Source organism: Colletotrichum aenigma, assembly GCF_013390185.1.
Source record: "Colletotrichum aenigma strain Cg56 chromosome Unknown KSG_Cg56_contig09, whole genome shotgun sequence".
Lineage (NCBI taxonomy): Eukaryota > Fungi > Ascomycota > Sordariomycetes > Glomerellales > Glomerellaceae > Colletotrichum > Colletotrichum aenigma.
This window is the reverse complement of record NW_023500915.1, coordinates 2,252,122-2,276,928: the sequence shown is the minus strand read 5'-3', so window position 1 is coordinate 2,276,928 and position 24,807 is coordinate 2,252,122. Positions and strand designations below refer to the sequence as shown.

Here is a 24,807-nt window from a genome sequence, read left to right as displayed (position 1 = left end):
CAAACGCCCCTCCAGAATGATGCCGTGAACTGCGAGTCGTCTCTCCTGCAGCTACTTCGCCAACCTCAACCTCCCCATGTCTTGCTTAGCCCCAAACAATGCGTTCCACTTTAAAGCGGTAGCCCGTAGACAAACAAACAGTGCACCTCACACTGTGTGTCGTTCATTGGTGGTAGTGTTAGTGTTAGTGGTAGGGAGGAGGGGCAAATAGTTGTAAAAAGCAACGACAACCGCCGCTGTTAGTGCTAGGCTGGGCTGGGCTGGCTATCCATTCCGGACCAGAGATGGGCGGACAGACGTGATGCATTTCTAGCCGTCGCACCCAGGTTGTGATTGCAAACTTGGTGAGCGCGGGTACGCATGCCTTAATTGCGTCTTTTTTTTTTTTTTTTTTTTTTTTTTGTCACGGAGATCAAGGCGAACTACAACGGCGACAATCTAAACGGGGTTCCGCAGGCTTACAAGTATGACGATGCTATCCATTCGCAAGCGTGAGGCGTCCGCCCCGACGATCCGCTGAGCGCGAGGCGCCCAACATGACTGGCCTCCAAGCGAGAGACAACTGTCAGGATTGTCTGAATAGCGCCCTTGTCAACAGGCAAGTCTCCACAGGAATCCTAATCTTGTGCAGGTTTCAAATAGCCTCGCAATTCCATGGTTGGCTCAAGACGTCAACTGAAAGCTGAGGTGAGCGCTGATAGTGCGGCGCGAATGATGGCAACGTGTGGTTTACCTGCCTGTCCGGGTCCGGTGTGCGCCATGGCACCAGGAAGACAAGCAACGCAGGCACCCCGGGGATGACGAGCTCTGAGGGATAAACGACCGTCGATCAAGCTTCGAAACACCCTCGTCTGTTGAGCCCGTTTCGCAGCATTTCCCCCAATCGTCCGACTCGTTCACCGATACTCGGACTGCCTGAGGTTAAAAAGTAGCTGCCACACCAACTCGACCTGCCAAGTTGCCTTGTGTCACCCTTCCCGTCCCGCCCTCGGGGCCTAAGCTCCACAATCTGCCGCCGCCCAGCCGGTCCATCCGGTCACTCACCCGGAGCAGTGGACCATTCCCTTCCCGGCAGCTCTGCCTGCCTATCACGGAAAGTCTTATCTTTTCCCCATCAACGCATCATTCATTTTCCTTAGCCATATCACGTCTTTCATCACAACGTAGACCAGATAGCTCGACGGGCAAAGGATGTGTTTCTTAAGTTGTAACGGCTCGACATGATTGTGTGAACTGTAGTATGTAGATATCAATACCTCTAAGTGGACTTGTTATGATGGTGATGTGATGCAAATGCTCCCGAGTTCCCCATAAATCGTGTGAAATAACTCGTCAACTCCCGCTGACCCAAATGATGTACATCTAGTGTGAACAAACGCCGTGCCGAGCCGGTGACTGCAGGCCATTGACGTTATGACTCTGCTCTGCTGTTGATGATGGCTGCACTAAACCTCGCCCCAGCTTCCCATGGGACCTGCCGAGACGATGGCCGAACCTGTCCCAATGGATCCTCCAATGTCCCAGTAGTGACGCGATGAAACGCTGCTGCGTCTCGCCGAGCGTCTCGTGCTCTGGCTGGCACAGCTAGACGCGTGCCGCATGGCGGCTGGACTCGACGGCGTCGTCGCCTTGAATGTCCTCCGCTCTGCCGGTCGTGCTCGGGATACGAGCGGGTGATGCTGACGCACCCGCGCGGCCTTAGCTGCTGTGTCTGGGGTGCTTGAGGTGGCAAGGTGGGAAGTACCAGTTGTGAAAGCCGACGACGGTGTAGACCGTGAGCTAAAACGAGACCGCAGATATCTGAAGACGAGGTTGACGTCCAAGTCTTGCTCCCACTCCTCTTGGGTGAAAGATGTGGGCAGAGGAGTTGACTCATCTCGAGTCACAGGCACGGGAACATCCGACTGGGGCCGCACAGCGGGGATGTCGATAGGGCGCACATGCTGAACCATTGTTGGTCGGAATTCAGGCATTGCTGTCGACGCTTCCCGTACGGGAGCAATTGGCGTATCAGCAGCCGACTCTGGAATGACTGGTAGTCCGGCGTAGGGGATCGGCATCTGCTGCATGCGAGTGTAGGTTGAGAAGGCCCCTGGATGAGGTGACACCTGATTCACCAGCAGACCAAGCTCTTTGGATACGCGCTCGAGAGCTCGGAACTGCCACGATGAGTCAGAGTTCGGTGTAGGCGTGGCAGAAAGATCTGCGCTTGTCTTGGGCGTTGTTGAAAGGTCCTCATCAGTGGGGAGCTCCTCTCCAAGGAGAATGGAAAGCATTCTTTCGTCAATGCCCAACTCGTGGAGAACCTTGCGGGCAATCTTGGCGAGGACACCGCCGTCGTCTTCCTTGGTGTCAGTCGATTCATAGTGCCAGTCCATGCTGTCAGCATCGTCTTCATTTCCAATCACACTTAATGTTGCTACGTCCTCCGCCTGCTTCTCTTCTGTTGTCATTGTCGGCTTTGCAGACACCATAGACTGGCGGCGGCGTCTGGTTTCCTTGCTGATCTCTTGCAAGAGGATGCGACTTTGTTCTAGACGCCAAGCTTCGATCCTCTGCATCTTGTGGGTCTCTTGCTCCTGCTCGACCTCCATCTCGAGCTGGGCCAGCTCGAGACTCTCACGCCGCCTCCGCAGGTGGTTAGGATTGAACCTCTCAAAGGCATAGAGCTGCTCCTGGACCTCAGGACTGTCAAGCCGGAAAGAACCCAGGCCATCGTGGGCGGGTAGTACAGGGACATTCTGGCCCACTGCGGCACCAGCAGACTGAGTGTAAAGACTAGGTACTGTCCGAAATTCAGGTAGGTGGCTGTCGAGGCTGTCGAGCTCGGGGTCGTCCTCGACAGACTCCTCGTCGACGGCGCTGGACAGAACGCCCGACTGTCGCGAGTCGGTGTCCCGAGCAGAGTGTAAAAACGTGTTGAGGCTACCTATGTCACTAAGCCTCGACCTTCCGGGAGTAGGTAATGATTCCTCCTCCTCTTCACTGAGGTAAGAAGCTGTCGTTGTGTCATCGGTGGGCTCGAAGAGCACCCAGGAGTGGGAGGCATCGGTCGCGGCAGCGTCTTGGTGGACCTGGGGAGCGTCCCGCTCGTCCTCTTGCACCGGGCGGACGGCGCGCTGCTGAGACAGCCGGCGGGTAGGTTGTTGGAAGGCCATGATGGGCCTCTATTCGAGTCGTCGGGTCGGTTGAAGGGGAAGAAACAACCAGTGAAGAGTCGTGTTCGTCCGATAAGAGAGGAGCGAGTATCACGATAAGGCTCCCCTAGTCGCGATATCGCAGTGGCGCTTCGATAGCGGCACCCTGGTAGTTATAGACTTGTATCGTTTGTGGTTCGACAACGGTTCGAGATCGAATCCTTGGAACGGTTCGGGGGGAAATCAGGTGTTCGTGACAGAAGGAGGTCAAGAAGAGGTGAAGACTCAGGCCACACACACCAGATATATGTGGCAGCGACCTACTGGGACCAACAGCGATGGGCAAGGAAGAATGCGGGATGGATGATAAGAGCAGGATAAGGGGTGGGAGGGGTGGGTGCTTGGGGGCTAAGGCTAAGAGAGAGGATGACGGACTGGGGCTGTCAATGATTAAGGCGTCACCGACTAAGGCAAGTTCCTTCTGGGAAGTACCTCAACACTTGACCCTGGCAGTTGCAGTTCCAGTTGCCGGAGCTGGAAGGACCACCTGCCCTACTACTTCGGACAGGTACCGGAACCTGCGCTCAGCGAAAAAGGATACTCACTTGAGCTTGGGTGAGTAGGTGAACCGCGTAAGTACCATTACATGCGAACACCGCGCGCCGTTACGAATAACACCGAGGAGGGGCGACGAGAAGAGAAGTGGGCGAGTGGGCGAACTCGGCGGGATAGCGGGCCAGGCGCGGTATCCTCAGACAACAGAGCCAGAGCCCAGCAGATAAGCAATCAACAGGACGGGGGCACAGGAGACGAGAGAAACAGCGAATAGAAGGGGGAGAAGGGGGGCGGATGAATGCGCCAAAGTGAGACCGGGAAATGGGAATGGGGGTGGCACACACGGCTTGGTGCTTTGAATGGTGGTACACACTGCTCGTGGTGAGGAACACTTGGGGAGGGATGATGTGCTCGCGTGCGGCGGGCAAGGGATCCACGATCAAGACAACAACCAAAGGAAATCTTTGGGACACTCATCCATGGCCATTTTTGCCTTTGGTTTGGCTCGGGGGCCCTACGGCGGCGGTTGCGAATGCCACTCACCACCACCCACTGTCTGTCAACCCGTCGTCCACCGACTTGTTGGAGACGTCCATGAGCCTGAGTCCTGACAACCCACTCATCCATGAACTGGCCTGGTGCTGGGCTGACTGGTTTGACTGATGAGGTGCGGATGGCGTTAGGCCCCTCCTAGAGGCTGGCTGGTCACTGGCTGGTCACTGGCTGCGCGGAGGCTGCCACACCATTTTCCCCCTTGGAACCTGCTGCAATGGTTCAGATGCGCCCTGAGCGGAGGGGACATGATGAGACTGAGACATGGCGGTAAGACTCTCTCTAGAATGGAGGGGAGAAGCTATGAACTCTGTTTGTTGCTTTGCTTGTTTCCCACTACGTCTGCGGACGCGCTCCAGCAGGTGAGCTTGCTGTACATAGTGTACCTACTTGGGTACGGATACGGGAAATCCAGAACATAACACTCGTGTCATTTTTTGCTTTTCTACGAATCACCTTGCGGGCGGGCAACGGCTGCGTCGTCTCAGTCACCCATTGCCGCCGTTTGGCAGGCGACAGCCAGAGCAGTTGCGGTGCAGATTGGCCCGGTTCATCGGTGACGATATCGAGTCCACTTGCAATGTCAAGTGACATGCCAAAGTACACTGAAAGGGATACCCGCCCTTCACTTTGAGAGGCTGGAACAACAAAAGATGGGCCAGTTCTCCTTTCAACCTTCGACATGATCATCTGTCTCGTACATAGACTTCAGGGGGCTGGCAGCGACCGCCGTGGCTATCTGTTTTTCCAATAGCCAAATATTGCAACAGGCCAGCCCATGCTTGTGGTGATGCATATCGACCTCCCATTCGCAGGCTGGCGGCATCTGCAGCCCAGGACTCCCATTCCATCTCACCCCCATCAGCTTATCACCGAGATCAATGCAGCATTCCGAGTCTTCGGCCCCTCCTAGAGAGAGAAGTAGTGTATGAAAAAAAAAAAAAAAAACTCCCATCCCACTCTAATGACTCTTTTCGCGCTCCTTTTCGGGCCATTCTCTCCCCCATCCCGAATTTCGGAGCAACTGAGGCGTCTTCTCGAACCTCTCACGAGTCGTGTCGAGGTACCAAGACCAAGCCTTTGAACTGTACCCCAAAGCCAACGCCCAAAAGACGTTCCAACTCCAACTCCCACCCAACGGTCTCACACCGAACACCATCCGAAATCCCGATAACGTCATTTGGGTCACCTGGGATCTCGGTGGGACCTGATCGCCGCCCACCCTCTTCGCTGAGAGGCTGCTGGCTTGCCCTCCGAACGTCGCTTCTCAGTCCGCGTCGCTCCCCTCTGGTGAATGTATCTCCCCCCATTTCATCCCACCAACCAGCAACCCTAGATCTCGCTGCGGCCTTCCTACTGGCGCGCACCATCTGCTCCCGTCGTGTCTGCCCGTCTGCGCTTGCGCCTGCATCTCTGACAAGTCGTCCTGAGAAGGGTGAGGCGTGCGGCTGGTCCGGTTGTTCCTGCACTGGGCCTCCAAGATACATGTGTAGTAAGATGCTATTGTCAGATGGCTATTCTTATGTGACTTTCAGGCAAGTAGCTGAACATAAGCCCATGTAACTCTAGATATCTTATTCAAACCACGTATCTCTCAGCTTCGGCTACTGCCTTCAGCCTCTGCGTTGTGCTTACGACATCAAGGCTACCTCACTTCCCGGCCATCCGGATAAAGCCCGCGGGACGGAGGCCTGAATCATAACGTAGGATGGGAGAAAAAAATATTTGCAGTCATTACGTACGGTTTGCCTCAAGAAGCCCCATCTCATTCAGCGTCAAGCACACCTCATTTCTGGTAATCAGATGGGCCCTCTTCCAGGCAGGGACTTCCTCGAGACGAGCTGGGCGCAGTCTGGCAGATGGGGGCGTCCGCGTGACCACGTTGTGTACGTGCTCACCCATGCGGTGCCATTTAATGCTACGGATGATCCACGGGCCAGACCGTCGACCACGATGCGTTACTAGCGACACCCGATTCACACGTTGACATCATCTTAGCTTGAGCCTCAGCACTTCATGTGGGTTGAATGCATGTCTCGGAGAAAAGTAAGGGTATCAGTTTGCCTAGTAGGCCGTACATTAAGCTTCATACCAAGCCTGCTTACGACCCTACTAACAAATTCTGTTGCTTTTGTTCCACCCTTTCCCCAGATCCAGATGCCCGTTCATCAAGCAGTTCGTCAGTCAGTAATCGCGTGGTGCTCATGTGTGACGTATGGAATGCCAATGATTGAATTCCTATCTAGAGCCTGCCTCGGCATGACTCTCTTGATGATGACATGCAATCCACTTTAGACGCCAGCCTGTAGAAACCCAAATCCCATAAGAAACACGAATCTTTTCCCTTCTTAAGCCTCAGAGGCGAAAGCGTCGGGGAAGCGCTTCATGTTCTCCTTGAGCGAACCGTGGTTGCTGAGGAACTGGACGTAGGCACCGTCGACCTTGACGCGGCCAGCAGCCTTCTTGTCGAGGTACTCATCGCGGCGGAGAGGAGTGAAGCCCCAGTTCTTGGAGATAATGATCTTCTGGCGACCGGGGAACTTGTACTGGGAGCGGCGGAGGGCCTCGAGGGCGGTGGCCTTGTCTGTTCATATTGTTAGTGTTTGAAAGGTGATTCCCTTCTTCGGATGTAACGTACTGGAGTCACGAGTGCGGACGCTCATGATGATCTGGCCAATGTTGACACGGGCAACAGTGCCGTTGGGCTTACCCCAGGCACCACGCATACCAGTCTGAAGTCTATCGGCACCGGCGCAAGACAACATCTTGTTGATACGGACGACGTGGTAGGGGTGAGCGCGGACACGGAGGTGGAAACCTTCCTTGCCGGCAACCTTGACGAGGTACTTGTTGGCGCAGATACGAGCGGCCTCGAGGGCCTCGGAACTCAGCTGCTCATACTCGTTGGAGACGAGGTGGATGCAGAGAGGGAAGTCGTCGACGTTGGCCTTCTTGCGACCGAGATCGAAGATGCGGATCTTGGGGTCGGGGACACCACGGTTGAACCGAGACTTGGGGTACGGCTGGAAAAATCGAGTTTGTCAGCATAATCGCTCCAGGAAAAAAAAGTCACATCGCCCGCGACGCCCGCATCCCGTTCCATCAAAGGTGCCGCATGTCCATCGTACACAGGCTATTTCCAATGCGAGGAACATCGTAGTCCTCTTGACGCAGAGTTTCCTCGCTTCTCTCCTCCTCCGGTGCGCAAGACTTGACTTGGGATTTTGGGCGTCGTCGCAGAAGACAAGGATTCGATAATGCTCACCTTGTTCTTGCAGTAGCGGTAGCAACGGGCGGGACGGCGGGCCATTTTGTCGGTGTTGATCTCACGGGAACCGTCGAACTGTTCTGTGGTGTTGGGTTAATTGGGGTTGGCGAGGGGGACAAAACCTGGACCTACCGGCTTATTTGTGAAGTGAGGAGCGTCGATGGGTTTGTCATCGTACCGGCCTTTTGCTGAGAAATCTTTGTGGCAACGGCCCCACCTACGCTCGCTAAAGGTAGGAGCCAGGACACGGACCTGCCTACTCTTTAGGGCTCAGGGAGGCAGGAGCGATTTGATTGGTCGCACTTCCCAGAATCCCCCGCCCCTTCCGGAGCAAGTCAAAACCAAAAAAAAACACTGCAACTTTTCTCCTTGCGACGACATCGACGACAACTTCCCGCCTAACACCCGCATCCAACTAACCGGCCAACTTCGCCCAAAAATCAGTCGCAATGGCTCCCATCAAGAAGAACAAGAAGGACCAGAACTCCATAAACAGCAGGCTTGCGCTTGTGATGAAGTCTGGTAAGGTCGTCCTGGGCTACAAGTCGACCCTCAAGTCCCTCCGCTCCGGCAAGGCCAAGTACGTTTTTCACCACTTCGGAAACCGCAGTCTTCGAGCACTTTCTAACATCGCCACCAGGCTCATTCTCATTGCTGGCAACACTCCCCCTCTCCGCAAGTCCGAGCTTGAGTACTACGCCATGCTTTCCAAGGCCCCCGTCCACCACTTCTCCGGCACCAACGTAAGTTGATTACCAATGTTGCTCTGTAAGCGTCAAGCAAGTGCTTGGCGCCCTATCTTCTCTTGCTATCGGTCTCGGAGACACTGTCCCTTGGCCAACCCAGCGAAGAAGTCTATACTCAGACTTTGGAGGGTGAACAAAGGCTTACCTGCTATACCCACAGATTGAGCTCGGTACCGCCTGCGGTAAGCTCTTCCGTTGCGGCACCATGGCCATCATCGACGCCGGTGACTCCGACATCCTCAGCGACCAGGTCGCTTAAGAGGTTGAACCAAAATTGGGCTGGCTGGGAACGGCGTTAGGGAAAATGGTCAAAGTAAAAAATGCATTTCGCAGTTTGGGATGTGCGGCTTGGGATATGCCGCTATGATACCTCGGAAAGGTCGCAAAAAAGAACGACTTCATGACAGACCAGATAGGCCACCTTTGAATCAAAAAGACTCGCCTGTTACCCAGCCATTCAGCGAGGTTCATCAGTGCTCAATGTCCCTCCTTGGCAGTTTTACCAAGCCACGCCCCCGTGCCTACTAATTATGCGTACTTGCGGTCATCCATCGTGGCGGTTCACTTGGGTTGGATCTGTGGCTTGCACCAACGGAAGTCGATCCTCCCAAGCAACCAAGCTGGTGGTGCCCGCGGCTTAGACTTCAACGATGGAACAGAGCCATGACCATGACCGAGCCAAACAATGAGATGCTTCCCGTCCCGTCAAACCTGTTCGTCTGCGGAACCAGGCTGGGTTGATGGTTGTCACCGTCTCGGCAGCTGTCAGCCGCTGGTCAGGAGGACAGCAAACTAGTATGGATGTCGAGATGGCTTTCTCTGATGCTGGAACAGGAAGGCCGCCTTCGCTCTGGCAGTGTGCATTAATGGCAACATGAGGATAATTTCACAGTTCCCACTGCGGTGAGTTCTGGCCGGTCTCGTGCAAATTGTCGTCCAATGACTCGATGGAGTACTGGGTACAGAAGACGGGCCGAGCCCACTAACATGGACGGGCTCCGCATTCCGGTTCCTCAGCATGGAGGAAATAGGGGTGCAGGTTGCGGAGGACCCCTACCATTGCATGTGCTTGCTAAGACGTCGTGGTAGATGTTAGCAGCTATCTACTGCGAGGTACAACGGTTCCCTACGTCCAAGGGAGCGCGGCCGGGTATTCCTGAGGCTTTCGCTAGGGAAGGAGACACCAGATAGCAGATGGCCATAGGGATTAGGGACGGACGTGAGCGAGGCGAGCAAGCCCAGGAACATGGCATCCCAAGGGCTATGCCTGACAGACTATCGACAGCGACGAGGGTGTTTCAGCAAGACCCCAAAACTGCATCAAGATCCTATTCGCTGATGGCAGTGATTGTGGTTTACGTGTTTTGTTATTATTGTAGACGCGATTTGATTCGACTTTGAAGGACGGAGTATCAAAGCCGTATAAACCTTGGTGGTCTGCCCTCTGGTTCACGTACGTAGAAGGCGAGTCCTGTTGCCTCTTTTCACCTACCGTTTCCCAGAAGCCGGTTCCCATACCCTCGCCACAGCAGCACGAGAGAAAGGTTACCGTCGCAGTCGTCCCATCTTGTCGCAAAAGACGAGACGGCGTGTGCAGCATCCGCATTCGCAGCGCAGCGCTGGCCACTGCCTGGCACTGCCGTCATCGTCCCGCCATCGAGCCACCGAGCCCGACGCGACGCAGCAGTTTCTCTGAAAGAGGAAGAGACGGGACTGGTGGTGACTGAAACAAGAGGGTTCCTACAGTGCCCTCGGACGCATCCAAACGACAGCAGCAGAGTCTCGGCAAGACGCAATACGGCGCGAGCATAGCGACCAAGAAAAGCATAGCGTTGACCGAACTACGGGGTTCAGATTCAGAGTTCCTGGTGGTCGCTGTGAAGGTTTGCGTATGACGGCTGGTTCGTTCTGCAGGAGGTTCAGTGCTTGAGCGGCAAGAGAAGAGACTCAGACGCAACGCAACGCAACGTTAGCGGCCTGGAGTTGGACGGGAGACAAAAAAGCATCGTTTCTCAGGTCGAGCTATTCCCCGAGTGCTGGTTGGTCGACGCTCTCCCATTCCCGACGGCCTAGCGAATTAAACCCCTGGAGACGCCCCCCGATATATCGGAAATTCGCTGGAGACAGTCCCTGCGGTCTGGACAGTGACTGGACAACCGTCACCGTCACCGACAAAACGCATCCGACTTGTGGATTTGCTTGCTGCCCGTACACGGAGGAGACAGGCGAGCAGAGCAGATACAGAGTACAAACCGCAGGTACCTTACCTGACCGGGGCTGACTGTCTGACACCCGACGACTTAAGCTTGCACAGCTGCTGCCGCACACCCTCTTTTCTGCACCGCACTCCTACTACTTGGCCCTCTTCACTGGCACCTGCGTTGCACAGCACAGCACACTTTCGCATTCCATTTCTGACTTCTGGGGCCCAACGATCGACAACAAGACCGACTCGACTCCCCTCCGTCTTGTCCCTCCTCCCACTACGCCACTTGTTCCAAGAATAAGCCATTACAACATTCTGCTGAGGTAGATTGTTTCCTCTGGAACGAAACATCGTCACTACAGACATAACCCGCACCCACACGGCTCACTGCACACACCGCAGTGCTTGCCCTTATCCCCCTCGACCTCGACCAAAAAAAAGAAGGGCGATTCCCCCGCTCCCGTTTCCCCAGGTTACCTCCGCCGCGACTAGAACACAACAACACCATCGCCACAAACAAAGCCCGCCGCGACAATAATGTCAGCTGCCACTGCAAAGAAGCCGCCCGCCGGCGGTGTCGGTAGAGTCTCTTCTACCGACTCAGCCTCGCCCTCTTCTTCTCCTGCGAGAACCCCCTCGAGATCTTCCACCCCGACCGCTACTTCAGCTCCGCGCAGAGGTCCCCCTCGCACCACAACCCCCGTCTCTGCTCGTGTGGCCGCCCATGCCAGGAGAGGCTCAACCATGAGCACCCCCAACATTACTGCTCCCGACACCAGCAATACCGACGCCGAGGAAGCTGCTCGGGCCGAAACTGTTGCGCTGCTTGACGACCTCAAGGAGCGCCTCTCCAAGGCCGAAATCTCCTCCGAGCAGTACAGGAAACAGGCCGAAGTACTGCAGACGAGGTTGGATGATGCGCTCAAGGAGTCCGCCAAGCTGGAAGAGAAGGTGCACGAGACCGAGGAACAAATCGAGACCCTGCGCAACGAGAAGAGAGAAAACGCGAGGCAGATGCGCGAGATGGAGACCATCTACGAGGCCGAGAGGAGTTCTATGAACAAGGAGAAGGAAGAGTTCAACAACAGGGAGGAGGAGATGCAGACCATCATCCAGAGGCTGAAGGACACCCTGTCGCAAAGAATGAACGACGAGGAGGGCAGCAGGTCCTCAAGGCAGTGTAGGTGTTTCATCATGTCCATCTCAACGCCTTATTACTAACATCAAGCAGCAGCGGCGACGTCACCCAACGTTGACAACGGAAGCTTTGCGCCACCTTCCTCCCTCAACCGCAGCGACTCGCGGAACAACTCCAAGTTGATTCTCCAAAAGGACAAGCTCATTGAGTCTTTGCGCCTGGAACTTGCCGAGGCCCAGATCAAGCTGGTCGAATCCGAGAACCAGGGTGGCGGGAGGCTGCAGGAGGTGGAACGGCTACTAATGGAAGCCCGCATGGCAAACGCCCGCCTTATGGAGGACAACGAGAGCTACCAGCTGCTCCTGCAGGAGAAGACCCTGAATGGTGATTTCTCTAAGAACGACTTCAGCTACATGGGTGTCTCCGCCAACCAGGATGCTCTCAATGCCCTCGAGGGCCGTTCTGGCGGCGCAAGCTTGGCCGACGAGCTGTCCGAGGCTTCAGACAGCACGTCCGATAATAACAACGAGCATGTCCGCCGCCTCGAGTCTGAGCTCAAGGGCATGAAGGACCAGAACAAGGCGTTGACGCTCTACATTAACAAGATCATCGAGAGACTTCTGCAGCACCAGGACTTCGAGCACATCCTCGACACATCGAGCGAGCCCAAGCCTGCCGCGGCCAACACCAACAAAGAACTCCCGCTCCCGCCTGCATCCGGAGCCTCGCTCCTGCAGCGCGCCAAAACCATGGCCGTCGGCCCGAACAAGCCCAAGCCGAGGCCCATGTCTTACATGCCTTCGGCTACGCCAGCGAACTCGGCGCACACCGATCCGGAGACAGCGCCTCGCATTCCCATTGGCAACTTGACCCGCTCCTCCAGCACTCGCCGCTCCCGTCCGATGAGCGAGCAATTCACCGGCGTGAACCTCGTCAGCCAGATGTACAAGGGTCCGGGGGACGGGCCCATTTCACCGCCCCTTGGCTCCCCGCGCACCCCACGAACATCACAAACTTTTTTCAACGGCAACCCCAACGCGGCGGCGCGGGCTCCGAGCGGCCAGCAGGCGCCTACGGCGGGTAACTTCCCCGGCATGCGCAGCGAGACCTCGAGCATGAGCGGCGACTCGGGCGACATCACCACGCCCCCTTCGCAGTCGCCCCCGCGTTCCCACCACGAGAAGCAGACCACGTTCGCCGGCGGTAACAAGCCCCGACCTCTGCGTCTGGTGCAGGAGAACTCCGAGGCCAAGCAGGAGAACAACAAGCGATCCAGCTGGATGGGCTGGGCCTCCGGCTGGGGCAAGAAGGATGAGAACGCGGCCGCCAACAGCGACCCGATCCCCGAGTAATCGCCGCAACATGATTACGCCGTTATGTTTATGACTTCTCCCTTATGCTTTGGCACAATCGCATCCATCTTTCTACACAACCGGGCGAAAAACTTTGGCATCGTTGGATACAGAAAAAAGACAGACGGGATACCCCTTCTCTTTCGCGGGAACGCTGGAAGTCTTTTGTCGTTTGGGTCCTTCATATGGCACTAGCTTTTTTACTTGGCTTTGCGGACACACATCACTAAAGGTCTGGTGGCATTGCAGTTTAGTTGTACGAGACGAAGACAGCGCCCCGTCCCAAGCATCTTGTTTTTCTGTTTCTGTTCTTTTGGCAGAGGTGCTCTTGCTTTCATATGGCCAAGTACTTATTCTTTAAAACCCACTATATCTATTCATCAGTTCTTTTTTGAAACAGGGGGGAGGAGGCAAGACATGTTTGTTTGGCTCTCGAGCCTGTGCATGAGGGACGAATTGAAGCATAGGAAGACGAGGGATATGTGTTTCCAACGGTGTTCATGAACAAAACAGCATGACAGTATGCTGAGACTACTTGATGACGGGCGTCTTTGCATAGTTTAGCCTTGCGGGTATGCCAAATCCCATGGCATTCGCTGAAGAGGCGTAATGTTGGATAGATACATGAGTAATGCAGAGATGGTTTGATGTTAGCTATGTGGTTCCAATTTGCTCTGTGATTGTCGTGCTTGTGTACGTCATGTTTGTCTGGAAACCACAGATAGTGGTGGACTGTGGCGGCCAAGGACCTAAGAATAGCCGCGAGAGAACGAGGTCGGTCTTCAGATGAAGGTTGTCGGACTGAGCCTGAGTCGGTTTAGAGTTGGATGACTTTCGATGATTGGGATGACAGGAGATCCAAGGTCTGGGTCTTGGAGTGCACGAATCTTCCCTCAAATGCTGCAAGGGAGAAGGCTATCTGCGGAATCTCGCCATGATCTCAGTGCGTGTACGACGTGGCGAAGGCTCCAGCAGGTTCTACGATCCATGACTACGAGGGAGGTGTTTGCGGCTATTGGTATCTATGGAATAGTTGTTGGTCTAAATGTCAATAGGTACTATTTCTATAGCCAGTTGCCGCCTCTAACAACTCACTGACATGCGTCTTGAGCAGTGAGGCTTGTCATGTCAGTAGCACCCACGGTATATACGCAAGAGAGCAGGGACTACTATTGTGCTACGGCGATTGTACCCCGATGTCTCGTTGTCTCCTTTGTCTTCGTTTCTATCGTCGTCGCCTTCGTCGTCGTCTCCCTCGTTTCTTGAATCACAATCTCAAATTTCTTTCAGCCGTCAGACAAACATGTATATGAAAGATAGGCGGCGGTATGAAGGGGAAAACGACTGTTTCAACAGCACAAGTCGAAAAAGTGTAGACTCCGAGCTATACGAAGCCATCGCAGTCTTGTTTCAAGAGCATCTTTTACACCAGGCCGTCGACGAGCACATTATCTTGTGGCCGAAAGTGACATGAGCATTACCGCTTCTTCCGGCATACCATCCCAGGTTTCCACTTCAGTTAAACCGCTTCAGGAGACGAACTACATTCCATCCGAGTGTTACTATACACAGTCCTCATTTTTGTGGTCATCTGAAAGACAGTTCAAAGTGTCTGTCAAAACATAAGCAACTCTAGCCCCAGGATTATGCCAAGGTATCGCGCAGACGGCCTGACAAACACCATTTGCTGTCTTTACCCTCAATGCACGTGAGTCAGAATTCATCGAGTTCAAATTTCGTTTTCCGGCGGCAAAAAACCACTTTCGCAGGACATTCTGGTAGATCTTGTTGAGACGTCTGACTCGGCCTCTGAGAAATACGCACTACCTTCCGCCCACGAACACGCGTCTAGACCCCATGAAACCCGTCCGTTTCGCGACTCAAGACAGGCTTCATCCTCGTCCAATACGAGACCTCGGAGCAGCTCATCGAAGACCAGGCGGCCTCTTTTTCCGCATAATCATCATCTCCCCCACCAGCCACGTTTTACTCCCCCCAGGACCCCTTATTTCCATGCATAGACCACTCAATTTGGACTTCCATCCCGAGACCGAAAATCTCCGTGAAATCACACACATTTCCCTTGTGATGAGATGAGATAAGCACGATTCAATGGGGGACCGGAAGAAACAAGGTTTTGCCATTTGGCGCTTTCAACTTTGTATAGTCATGTTACTCATTCTTCTACGTATGGGATTTACAAGCGGCTGACAAAGGCGTCAAGCTTCTTCTGGTTGTAGACGTCTGCCTCAACAAGCTTCTCCCACTTCTGGTAGAGTCACATGTCAGCAGTCATGACTCTGTGAACCAAACCCGAGTTACAACGGGCAGCGAAGCTAAACTCACCTTCTCGCCAGAGACCTTGATCAAGGTAGGCAGGTTCGTCACGTTGAACGGCTCCTGTCTCCACGGGTTCTCCTTGGTCCTCCAACTGAAATCAAAATTAGCAATTATCCAAGTCCAATCCCGCGGCTGCATATTCGTGATATTTCGCAAACAGGACCTTTGCAAACAAGCAAACCGCGGGAACGGGGAGAAAAACTCACTACTCGGGCAACCCTGCGTAGACAACCCTGACGGTACCCTCATCCCCGGCAAACTTCTTCTCAATGTACGGCTCCGCCGCCGTGCAGTCAGGACACCACGACTTGCCGTTGCGGTGCGAGGCGTAGACGACAAGGTAGGCGGGCTTGTCCTCGCTGGCCTCGGCCTTGAGGGCGGCGGCGACGGCCGAGGCGGGCTCCTTGGTGTTGATGACGGGCATTGCTGGTGGCTAGGAAGTTGGGCTGGCGGTGGAAGCAACGATCACACTTGATGAACACGAGAGATATGTAGAGTAAGTGAAAAGTGTTATTGCGTGCTATATGACTCGTTTCTTGCAATGTCAATGGCACAATCTGTACAGTTACTTGCGTTATTTCAGACGTTGGGAAAAGCTTCCCGAAGCTTATCCGAAAACGCTCACAGACGCCGCCACCCACAACATTATTTTCGGGCGCTCGATCGATTTATGGGCTTTCCGTAAATATCAACTAGAACCAAGAGTACCAACAGCTGCCTGGCTTAGGTTTGTCAGACTCAGTTCCCACTGCGTAGGTGTAACAAGCCTGTTCAGTGGCGCACAATATCTAACTAAGCCCGTACAAGACCAAAAAGAATTAATGCAAGCATACACAGATACCCAATCAGCAGAGGAGAACATCATATCCAACCTCGAAAAAACGACAAAAATGTGACAACTGTGAGATTCGAACTCACGCATCTTTCGATACCAGAATGCTATCCTCTATGAGGATCAAGCTGGCGCTTGAGTCTGGCGCCTTAGACCGCTCGGCCAAGTTGCCCGATGTTCCTCGAATGGGCTTACAAGGGCTCAAGACGAAGTGGATCGTGTGGATGCTTGACCAGCGCCTTGCGCGGTCCCAAGACTCCTACCACCTGTGTACGATGTAGGTCGGTATCCAGGGCTCAGGCAGAAAGAGAGATAGTTGGCAGTGATTCCCGGCAAGTAGGGGACTGACTGTCTGTACTGATGCCCAATCCAAATAATCATCACCACCACCGGCATTCACCCAGTTCCATGTAGACATGGGAACAAGCAGATTATCGTCATCACGAGGAACTTGTAACGGGGGACCACTTCTCCCGTTCTCCTCCTCGTGATCCTTATCATTAAACACAAAGTTGGCAGTGGACAGGGAAGGATGGTAGAGAGGGGGGGGGGGGGGCATGTCACCGGCTACCTTGACTTGGAGGGATTCTAGAGGCGTGGCAAAAAGAAAAAAGGAAAAAGAAAAGAAAATTACGAGATAGAGGGTTGCTTCGATGTGGGCCCCAAGCCCGACCGCTCCGATCGGAGAACACCAACAAGACACTCTCCCGCGGCAACCCAAACCCCACGTTTGTTACGTCGTGTTGTTTACCCACAAAACATTCCTTCGGGCTCGAACCCGTAAAGGCGGTCAGTTTGATATCGGTTCACACAATCTGCCAGGTTGGCTGGCTGCTGATCCAGCAGACACGTCTAGTGGTCTCGCTCCTGAAGCACGCCGAGAAGATCATTACGGGTAACATAGATTCATTACTTCCTGCAAAGGAGACTGCCTAGGCAAAATTATCCCACTGACACGTCGCTATCCAGCTAGAGACGTGTGAGGCATTCTATCTGACGTCCAATTTCACCCATCACCAGTCCATCGACAGCACTGTAGCCTTGGTTGAATGTAACTTTTCTTGAGGTCACACCTCGCTGGGTGGACCTGACTCTTCTTCCCGTTTCTCCTGTTGGTCATCAAAAGCTTCGTTACAATTACAACAGTGTAGTTGCCACTTTTCCCATCTAATGCAAAACCCCCAGAGTTCAAAAGGCCGTCTCATAAGAAGAAGATTCCCAGTCCGTGATAACAGTAAAAGAATAAAAAGCAAATGCCAGTCCCCTAACCCCGAGTGAACAAGTCCCGTTCCTGAGTGAGTGCGCTGCGCTTCCTGAAGTGTGCCCAGTGAGGACATGTGATGGCCCACAAAACGTGGTAATCCGAAAGGAGAAGATAAACGCGAACAAAGGCCGAACGAACGCCAGCTGAAAGAAGAGACATCGTGATTGGCGATGCTCGCGAAACGAAGAGATATGTACAGGTCGCTTTTGTCTGTCTTTGTCCCAAAGCGCTTGTTGCTGGAAATTACCATTCAACGCCACTTTTTTCCCTTGAAATGCTAATGCCATGCCATGCACGCTCAATATACAGAACAAGTGACAAAGGAAATGGTCGAATGTGTCGACCGCCGTCGAGACCATCAGGACTCTAGTTCTGGTAGGTCTCCGGGTAAGGTCATGTTGGGTTGGAGAGATGGGTCGTTGGCAGAGTTGGGTTTGACAGTGGTTCTGCCAGATATCGGCGCACTGCGGACTCGCTGGCTGAGTGGTAAGGAGTAACGCACCACACCCTTCACAATAAGATCAAACTCGTCCTGGATGATGCGTCCCCAACGCTCAGAACCTCCGGCGGAGTGGTTGCCTGGGAGATGGAGTCGCATGGTGCCAGTTGATGCTGAGACGCCCTTGTTGAAGAAGGACCCTTCGAAGGACAGCGGGCTGTCGAACTCGGTGATTGTGCCGAGACGCATGTTTGGTGCGGCGTCGTCGTCGGGCGGGTCGTCGGGAGGATCGTCGCGAATATGCACGTCTGGGTCTTCCAACTCGTCCCCATGCGGCCGCTTCCACCAATCGAAATCGGTACCAGCGTGAGGAGATTTGGCAAAAATTTCAAGATTTGCCTGGTCGATTGATACCACCACAATATTAGGGTTATGAGCTTTGACCGTCAAGTCAAACATCAGCTCCGGATCGCTGGCCAGGACGTTCTTGATGGATACAAGCTCAATGTCCGTCAGTGGTTGAGAGGTAGCGAACATGAAGCCAATTGCGCCGGTGATAACAAGCAACAGCATCATGGTTACTACCAGACAAGCAGCGAACCGGTTCAAGTATGACGGCTGCTGCCTGTATGACTGCGATTCGAGATTTCGCAGGTTTGCGGGGTGACGGCGCGTTCTACGCGCAGATCGCACCGTAGATGTGAGTAGAGGGGTGCGCTCGTCATCGGCGCCGGTAGTTGTCGTATCATCAGCGTCGTAGCGGGCCATTTGAATCGAGGACCGCTTTCCGAGAGCGTGGGGACCGCCTCTAGCTGAGCTCGCGACTCTCGGACTAGGAGGACCTGACGATTGTCTCGAGTTGTTGGCCGACATCTTAGATCGGGCCGCGTTCGGAAACAGAGATTCATTGTCGAAGAGCGAGGGGTGCGTGTTCCCAGGGTGACGACCCCAGCGACCGAAATGGTTGTGGTGATGATGTCTCCCTGTGCCTCTTCCTGATCCGACGCCCGCACTTCTACCACTGCCCTTTCCATCGTCGTCGGCGCCTAAGCTTTCAGCGCCGTTACTGTTGAAGGTGTTTACGAACTTCATGCTCTTCTTCAGCCCCGCGGCTGTGTTCACCTGCAAAGCCTCGTGGATTGAGCGCATGCCTAGGGCGCCGGCTCTGTCGGCCTGGCTAATCATCGAGGTAGCGCTGGGTGTTCGCGAGTGATACCGACGTCTTTCAACATCAGGAGGGTTGGAGTCGTAGACGAATGTCTCCTCAGAGTCTGATGTATTCGCCTCATCAACGGCGCTGGCCACTTTAGCCTCAAAAATATCTGCTTTTGATGATGCTACACAGCGATTGCAAGTCAGCCAACTGCTTAAAATGATCTACAGAGCGTCGAGGTTTTTTTTTTAATGAGATTGAGCGGGTAGCTGTCGCCCTGCCATGCCACCATATTCGTTTCTCTCAAGGTAATGTGACAGGGCGTCGCTTCGTAGAGGAGCAGTTGAAGTATGGACGAGATCTCTTACCATTTCCAGGGTTCACAGTCGGTTGCTTCCGACTGGTTTTCTTCTTCTCTTTCTTGGGTCGAATAGTTTCCGTGCTAGGTTTTGCTCTCAAGGTACCGGTGCCGGGTTCCAGTTTGGCAGCAGGTGCCAATGCCACCTGGGGAATGGAAGAGACGGTCTCCGTCTCGACGATGAGACCAGATCCCTCCCCAGCAGCCTTGTTCTTGCCCTGCTTGTTTGACAGTACACTCGACTGTCGCGTGACTGTGGGCACGGGAGCTGTACTTTGCGACCGCACTCTCACTGTGCCAGTGTCGCCATCTGTAGTGTGCAGAGATCCTCGACTTAACCGGGCGGCTCGCTCCACTTGGGTAACGTTGTCGGCGCTGGCAGCTGCCTCGTGGGCCAGCTTCTCGTTGACCTTCTCTAACGTGGAATCCATCTGTCCGGGCGAATTCGGTAAGCTCACTTCTTGCACCGTTTCCAATGCGGATCCACAGCCCGTAACCGGGGTTCGCACTCCAGACTGAAGCTGAGAGTCGTCTGTCTCGCTCTCGGATACGGATGGGAAAGGTTCGGATTGAGGGGTAGGAGATGCTCTCGTGAGGTTTATCTTGGGAGGCTCCGGCTCTGCTCGACGTGGTGGTGGCGGAGGAGGATTCTGAGGCTTCCCAAGCTGCGGAGGGGGGGATCGCAAGCGAGGCGACACAGGCCAGCGAGGGCTATCTCGAGTTTGGGCAACTTCGGTGTTGAGCGGCGTCTTTTGCGGGTTGATTGATTTGAGAAATGATTCTTGAGAGTGTGGGAGGAGTGTAGGGGTTGTGGCGGCGGAGAGGGTCCTTGACGATGTCGGCGGGCCTGGTATGCTGGTGGTGGATCTGGGGGTTCGAACCGCGGTCAAGTCTTGGCTGCTGCTCTTGCGCGAGCGTAGGCCAGCAGTCGTCTTGGGAGTAGTCGCGGCAGTAGGTTTGGCGGTCTGACGGGTAGGTGAGGTATCTCTTGAATTGAATGGAGATGGAGTTAGGGATGTGGTGGCCGAGGATTGCTTAGAGGAAGGCTGGCGCTCGAGGGTGGTGGATTGGGAGGGAGTAGTAGTGGTAGACGTCTCTAGGGGTTCTAATCGTGACTGGCTTGCGTCAGAGGACCCGTTCGTGGTGCTGGATGTCTTTTCCATGGCCGAGGACTTCCAAGTGAGACAGCAAAGGGAATGGAGCCTCGTCTAAGGTAGTCCTCATACCAATCCAATGTGGGTTCTAACACGGGAGCCGGCAGTCGTAATTCGGAAGCAGGCCTATCATGGTGTTCGACAATGCGACGTGGGATAGGATTGAATTCAGGGTAGACGAGGCGGGATCCTATTGGGGATCTTGGGATTCGTCGTTTGCGGTGGCTACGGCTGCCGGTGCTTGGAGGACGAAGGCGAGGCGGATGCGCGGTCGTGTGTCTGTCTCTGAGAGGTAGGTTTCGTGGTCGACGAGTGGCTAAGCTGGTGCTGGTGCTGGCTCGGTGGCTGCTGTGGATGTGTCTGACGGGGACACTTGTGGAAGTAAGTAACAGAAAGTGATCTGGTGTGAAATGATATGGGTGTTGTCAGAGAAAGAGTAAGAAGCTCAAAAATGAGGGGATTGGGGGAAGAAGTCCAGAGTGGTGAAGGTGGTATAAGTTGGCGGAAGAAGAGCGTGTGTGTGTGTCTGATGTAAAAGACGAAGACGAAGACAGATGAGTGGTGGTAGCGGGAGACCAGACGGGAATGAGGTCAGTAAAGCAGTCGGGTCAGTGCAAAGCCAAAAACACGGGCTGCAGGTGCTTGCCGTGTGGTGTGCTGTAGCTAGCACTGAGTTGAGGAGGTGACTCGAAGTATTGCCATACCTACTTTGAGCAGAAAGATACCTCAGGAGTGACTGGCGACGGCAACTCAGCGAGTGTGCTTGCTGTACCTACAGGCTACAGGTAGTTGGGGGGGAAAGGGTGAGGTGGTGGTGGGTGCTGGGATGGACCGGCCGGTAAGGAGCGGGCTCTTAGTGTGTGACGACTACGACCTGCCCAGCGAGTCTCAGAGACCTCAGCGACCCCAAAAATCGAAAAGCACCTGCCGGAGACCAATATCCAAGGTCAAGGTACGGACGGTACGTACGGAAAGGTACTTTCTCATCTGAAGGGGACCCATGCGCCAGGTAGCGCGACATGGTGACAGGGATGCAATTTGCTGATGAATGACGGTTAGCTCACCAGCCTCCCCGTTCCTGGAAACCTCTGCAACTGCGTGAAGGTAAGTACTCAGCCTTGGACGAAAGTATCCATGACCACCTCACCATAGGCACCTTACTGACCTGCCCTGGTCTCCGGCCTCAGGTACCGCACCGTACCGCAGTTAAGCAGAGGCAATGCACAGATGCTCCGCTGCCGTCACTGAGGCGAGGAGAGACACAGAGAGCTGGCTTCCCTCAGGTTCCATCTGATTGCCCTGTGTCCGATTTGTTTTTGGGTATGCACTATTCCCATCGTCACCCTGTTCTGCGTGTACTGCATAGTACTCTGTACGTGTTGTGCATCCGTACTGTTGTGTGCCTACCTACTCATGGACATGACACACTTGATCCAACGCATCCAACCTTCCAATGGCGTCCTTCAAAGGAACGGCAGAAACAAACAATGGGTTTTGACAGGCCCGGAGTCGAGCTCCTTGCTCTCGCTTTGCGCGCGGTGGGCACAGTGACAAAGGCCCACGGCCGAAGAAACCTTCCTTCGCAGAAGGGGGCCCGGAGAGCGGAAGGTAATGCAATGTCAACGAGTAAGGCAAGGAGGGCACAGGGCGAACAAGATCCAAGGAATCAGAAAAAATCGAAGACGGACATCCCAAAAAAGCAAATAAAACGACTCAACATGGGAAGGGGCGACCCCGATGTGTCTGCCCAACGGCCATGCCTGATCTTTTAGCTTCACGGTACATTGCCTTTGGCAGCAGGCAGGCAGGCGTGGTAGGTATGCCGTCTTTGGGCCTGAACGATTAGTATTGACAGAACGACTAGCAGCGCAAATTATCTCTTCCTCCCTCTGTTCCCGCCCTGCTTCGTCGTCTTTTTATTTCCCCGACGAGTTTTGATTTCTCCTTCCCGTCTTCCGGCTCTATCCCAGTAGAAATGTTTCTGGTCAAGTTGAGAGCGTGTCTTGTGGGCAACAGAGAGACATGGGCAGGTCTGGGACTTGAGGGAGCTTGGTTCTCCTTGGTGCTCATGGCACCGCGGAAGCGTTCCTGACAGTCCGTAGCAATCAGAAGCGTCGTTGAGAGCCCCATCGGAGTAAGTCAGCGACAAAGCTTTTGCGCCTTCACCCGATTCTGCCTTTGGGTTCCGGGGGAGCCAACCGCCCTCTGCAAAAAGTTTGCGGTAGGATACTTACGCAGGCAGCAAGTACGGACGGAGTACCTACCGTCCAGTCGCACCTCTCGAGTGTCGCCGGGTAATGGGCCGCGTCGTCTCTGTCAACCGAGGCGTTGAACCGACGACCAAGGGCTTCGCTTCTCCTCCTCTCCTCTCCTCTCCACCGAGAAGAAAATCGGGAACTCTGGGGAGGGGGGCGTCGTGCCGCGGATGGATTCCTTCAGCAGCAAACGCGAGGAATGGAATGGATCCGACCCGGCTGCAGGTCCCAGCATAGCGTCACAAGGGCCAAAGGCGGAGGACCCGGCGAGGATAGAGGAAGGGGCAGAAAAAATTCAACGGCTGGATACATGGAACTTGGATGGGAAAGATGAATGACGGGAAAGTCCCATCGACCGTCGCCGGATACAACATAGCTTCTCTTCATACAACATCACTGTTACGAAGGGGGTGCAGGTCAAGAGTCAAGACAAAGTCGGAGGTTGCAATCACTGACTGGGCTGGCCGGCTTACCTACCGAACAACACAACATCGATGAGGACTGGCAGATTCTCCGGTGCGTGTCTTCCCGTCTCTGGTGAGTGACCGGCTGCTGCTGCTGCTGCTCCTCTGCAAACACACTAGGCAAGGGCTGGGCGGGGGAAGAGTCCCGTCAACCGTAGGTGAAAGGTAGTCGCAGCCCTGGACAGAAGAAAAGGTACTTGGGTACGTACCTCTGAGGATGACGGCAGGGGTTGGGCGGTAGGTACCGCGCGGTGCCGTCAGTTGGGCCGATGGTGAGGAGGGAAAGAAGGGAGCAAAGGAAACCTGTGAGAGTCGGAGACCCATGGCCGGCAGAAACCCTGAAACTACGCGGGATGCCTCAGACCGCAACTCTTGTCCCGGACGCTTTCCTCCACACTGATTCGTCCTCGCCGGCCTGTGGATGAGTGGATGGTGGATGCAGCCTCCGCCCATTCTCAATCTGGAATTTTTCTGGATGCGACTTTTCGCTGGCTCAATCCACTGCCCCCCAGAAAACAGTCATGGCATACCTAGACTGCTGCACCGGAGCGCATCCATGCGTTGAGTCCACCATGCACCGCAACCACCAAGCTCACAAGTTACAACACAACACAGCAGTGGAAGTCACCGTCTTGAAGTGCGCTACGGTGCTGCCAGGCGGCCTGGAAGGCACAGCTGATGGACCACAGACACACACCCGCACAAGGCAAAGCCAGAACACACGGTGCATCTGGGCCCCGTTCTAGAAACCCACCTTGTTTTTCTTTTTCCCTAGTTCTTCGGTTTTTCCCTCTCGCCCATGTTGCACCGACAGCCTGTCACCGATTCTCCCCGCCTCCTCTATCATCACCGCTGTTTGACATCGGACTCCTCCATCGAGGCCTCGGTATGCTCGCACCTCCCAATCACGGTCCCGGCCTGTCTACCGTGCCCTTTCCAACCCTGCCCTTCCAGGGATACTGAAGACCTATCGATACCGCCACTCTTGTCCCTCTTCTCCCATTCCAAAATCTCCATCTCTCTGGTTGATTTGATGTGATATCAGCTCTATCACCAGTATGATTGTCAGCGGCTGTATTTAGTCAGCAGCGACGAACCTGGCAGCTGGGACTGAGATCTGCCTCCCGCACTTACACCAGTAATATGCTGCGTCGTCTGCTTCAACACGCGGGTTTTCCCATAATATGGGTACCGTGGCACAAAATTATGCCACTAAGAGGTACCCGTTGAATGCTGTCATCTCGCTGTCGCTAAGTGTACTGCTACATCTACTCGGTCAGGAGTTTTGCAACTGCCAACCAGGCTGACGATGAGGCACTGCGTGGACGCATCCCGCAGTCACGAGGCATGCTGCACGGCTGGGTCTTGTTGGCGATCTGACAAGCTCGCATGCCGACTGGAGACACACCGTCCCGGGCAACTCAGTCGACACACTAATCAAAGGCTGATACGTGGAACTGGTCCCGGGCCCTAGCAGAGACAAACAGAAGTTGGTGCCTGTCTACCGAGACTCTAACCCTTGTCAAGCGCAGGCACAACTCACAAACTCCTGCCCTCATGATGAACCAAGGGATCATGGCGCCGGCCGCATCCG

General features: G+C 54.5%; 6 protein-coding genes across 6 annotated transcripts; 2 read left to right on the top strand and 4 right to left on the bottom strand.

Annotated features, from left to right (window-relative positions):
- Window positions 1-1,445: 1,445 nt before the first annotated feature.
- On the bottom strand, window positions 1,446-3,158 carry CGCA056_v013272 (uncharacterized protein; the record flags this gene model as incomplete). Its single annotated transcript, XM_037328516.1, has 1 exon — window positions 1,446-3,158. One exon carries the CDS (start codon window positions 3,156-3,158, stop codon window positions 1,446-1,448), a length of 1,713 nt encoding a protein of 570 aa, XP_037172639.1.
- Window positions 3,159-6,592: 3,434 nt separating this feature from the next.
- CGCA056_v013271 (60S ribosomal protein L10-A) lies at window positions 6,593-7,554 on the bottom strand (the record flags this gene model as incomplete). Its single annotated transcript, XM_037328515.1, has 3 exons — window positions 6,593-6,828; window positions 6,883-7,267; window positions 7,510-7,554. The coding sequence occupies 3 exons, from the start codon at window positions 7,552-7,554 to the stop codon at window positions 6,593-6,595; spliced, it is 666 nt and encodes a 221-aa protein (XP_037172638.1).
- A 407-nt stretch (window positions 7,555-7,961) lies between these two features.
- Window positions 7,962-8,517, top strand: CGCA056_v013270 (60S ribosomal protein L30; the record flags this gene model as incomplete). Its single annotated transcript, XM_037328514.1, has 3 exons — window positions 7,962-8,092; window positions 8,153-8,255; window positions 8,419-8,517. 3 exons carry the CDS (start codon window positions 7,962-7,964, stop codon window positions 8,515-8,517), a joined length of 333 nt encoding a protein of 110 aa, XP_037172637.1.
- Window positions 8,518-11,001: 2,484 nt separating this feature from the next.
- On the top strand, window positions 11,002-12,954 carry CGCA056_v013269 (uncharacterized protein; the record flags this gene model as incomplete). The annotated part of the gene is made up of 2 exons (XM_037328513.1): window positions 11,002-11,644; window positions 11,696-12,954. 2 exons carry the CDS (start codon window positions 11,002-11,004, stop codon window positions 12,952-12,954), a joined length of 1,902 nt encoding a protein of 633 aa, XP_037173173.1.
- Window positions 12,955-15,151: 2,197 nt separating this feature from the next.
- CGCA056_v013268 (Thioredoxin-like protein Clot) lies at window positions 15,152-15,718 on the bottom strand (the record flags this gene model as incomplete). Its single annotated transcript, XM_037328512.1, has 3 exons — window positions 15,152-15,223; window positions 15,301-15,385; window positions 15,501-15,718. 3 exons carry the CDS (start codon window positions 15,716-15,718, stop codon window positions 15,152-15,154), a joined length of 375 nt encoding a protein of 124 aa, XP_037173178.1.
- A 2,030-nt stretch (window positions 15,719-17,748) lies between these two features.
- Window positions 17,749-19,771, bottom strand: VAC7 (Vacuolar segregation protein 7; the record flags this gene model as incomplete). The annotated part of the gene is made up of 2 exons (XM_037328511.1): window positions 17,749-19,166; window positions 19,351-19,771. 2 exons carry the CDS (start codon window positions 19,769-19,771, stop codon window positions 17,749-17,751), a joined length of 1,839 nt encoding a protein of 612 aa, XP_037173176.1.
- Window positions 19,772-24,807: the final 5,036 nt, after the last annotated feature.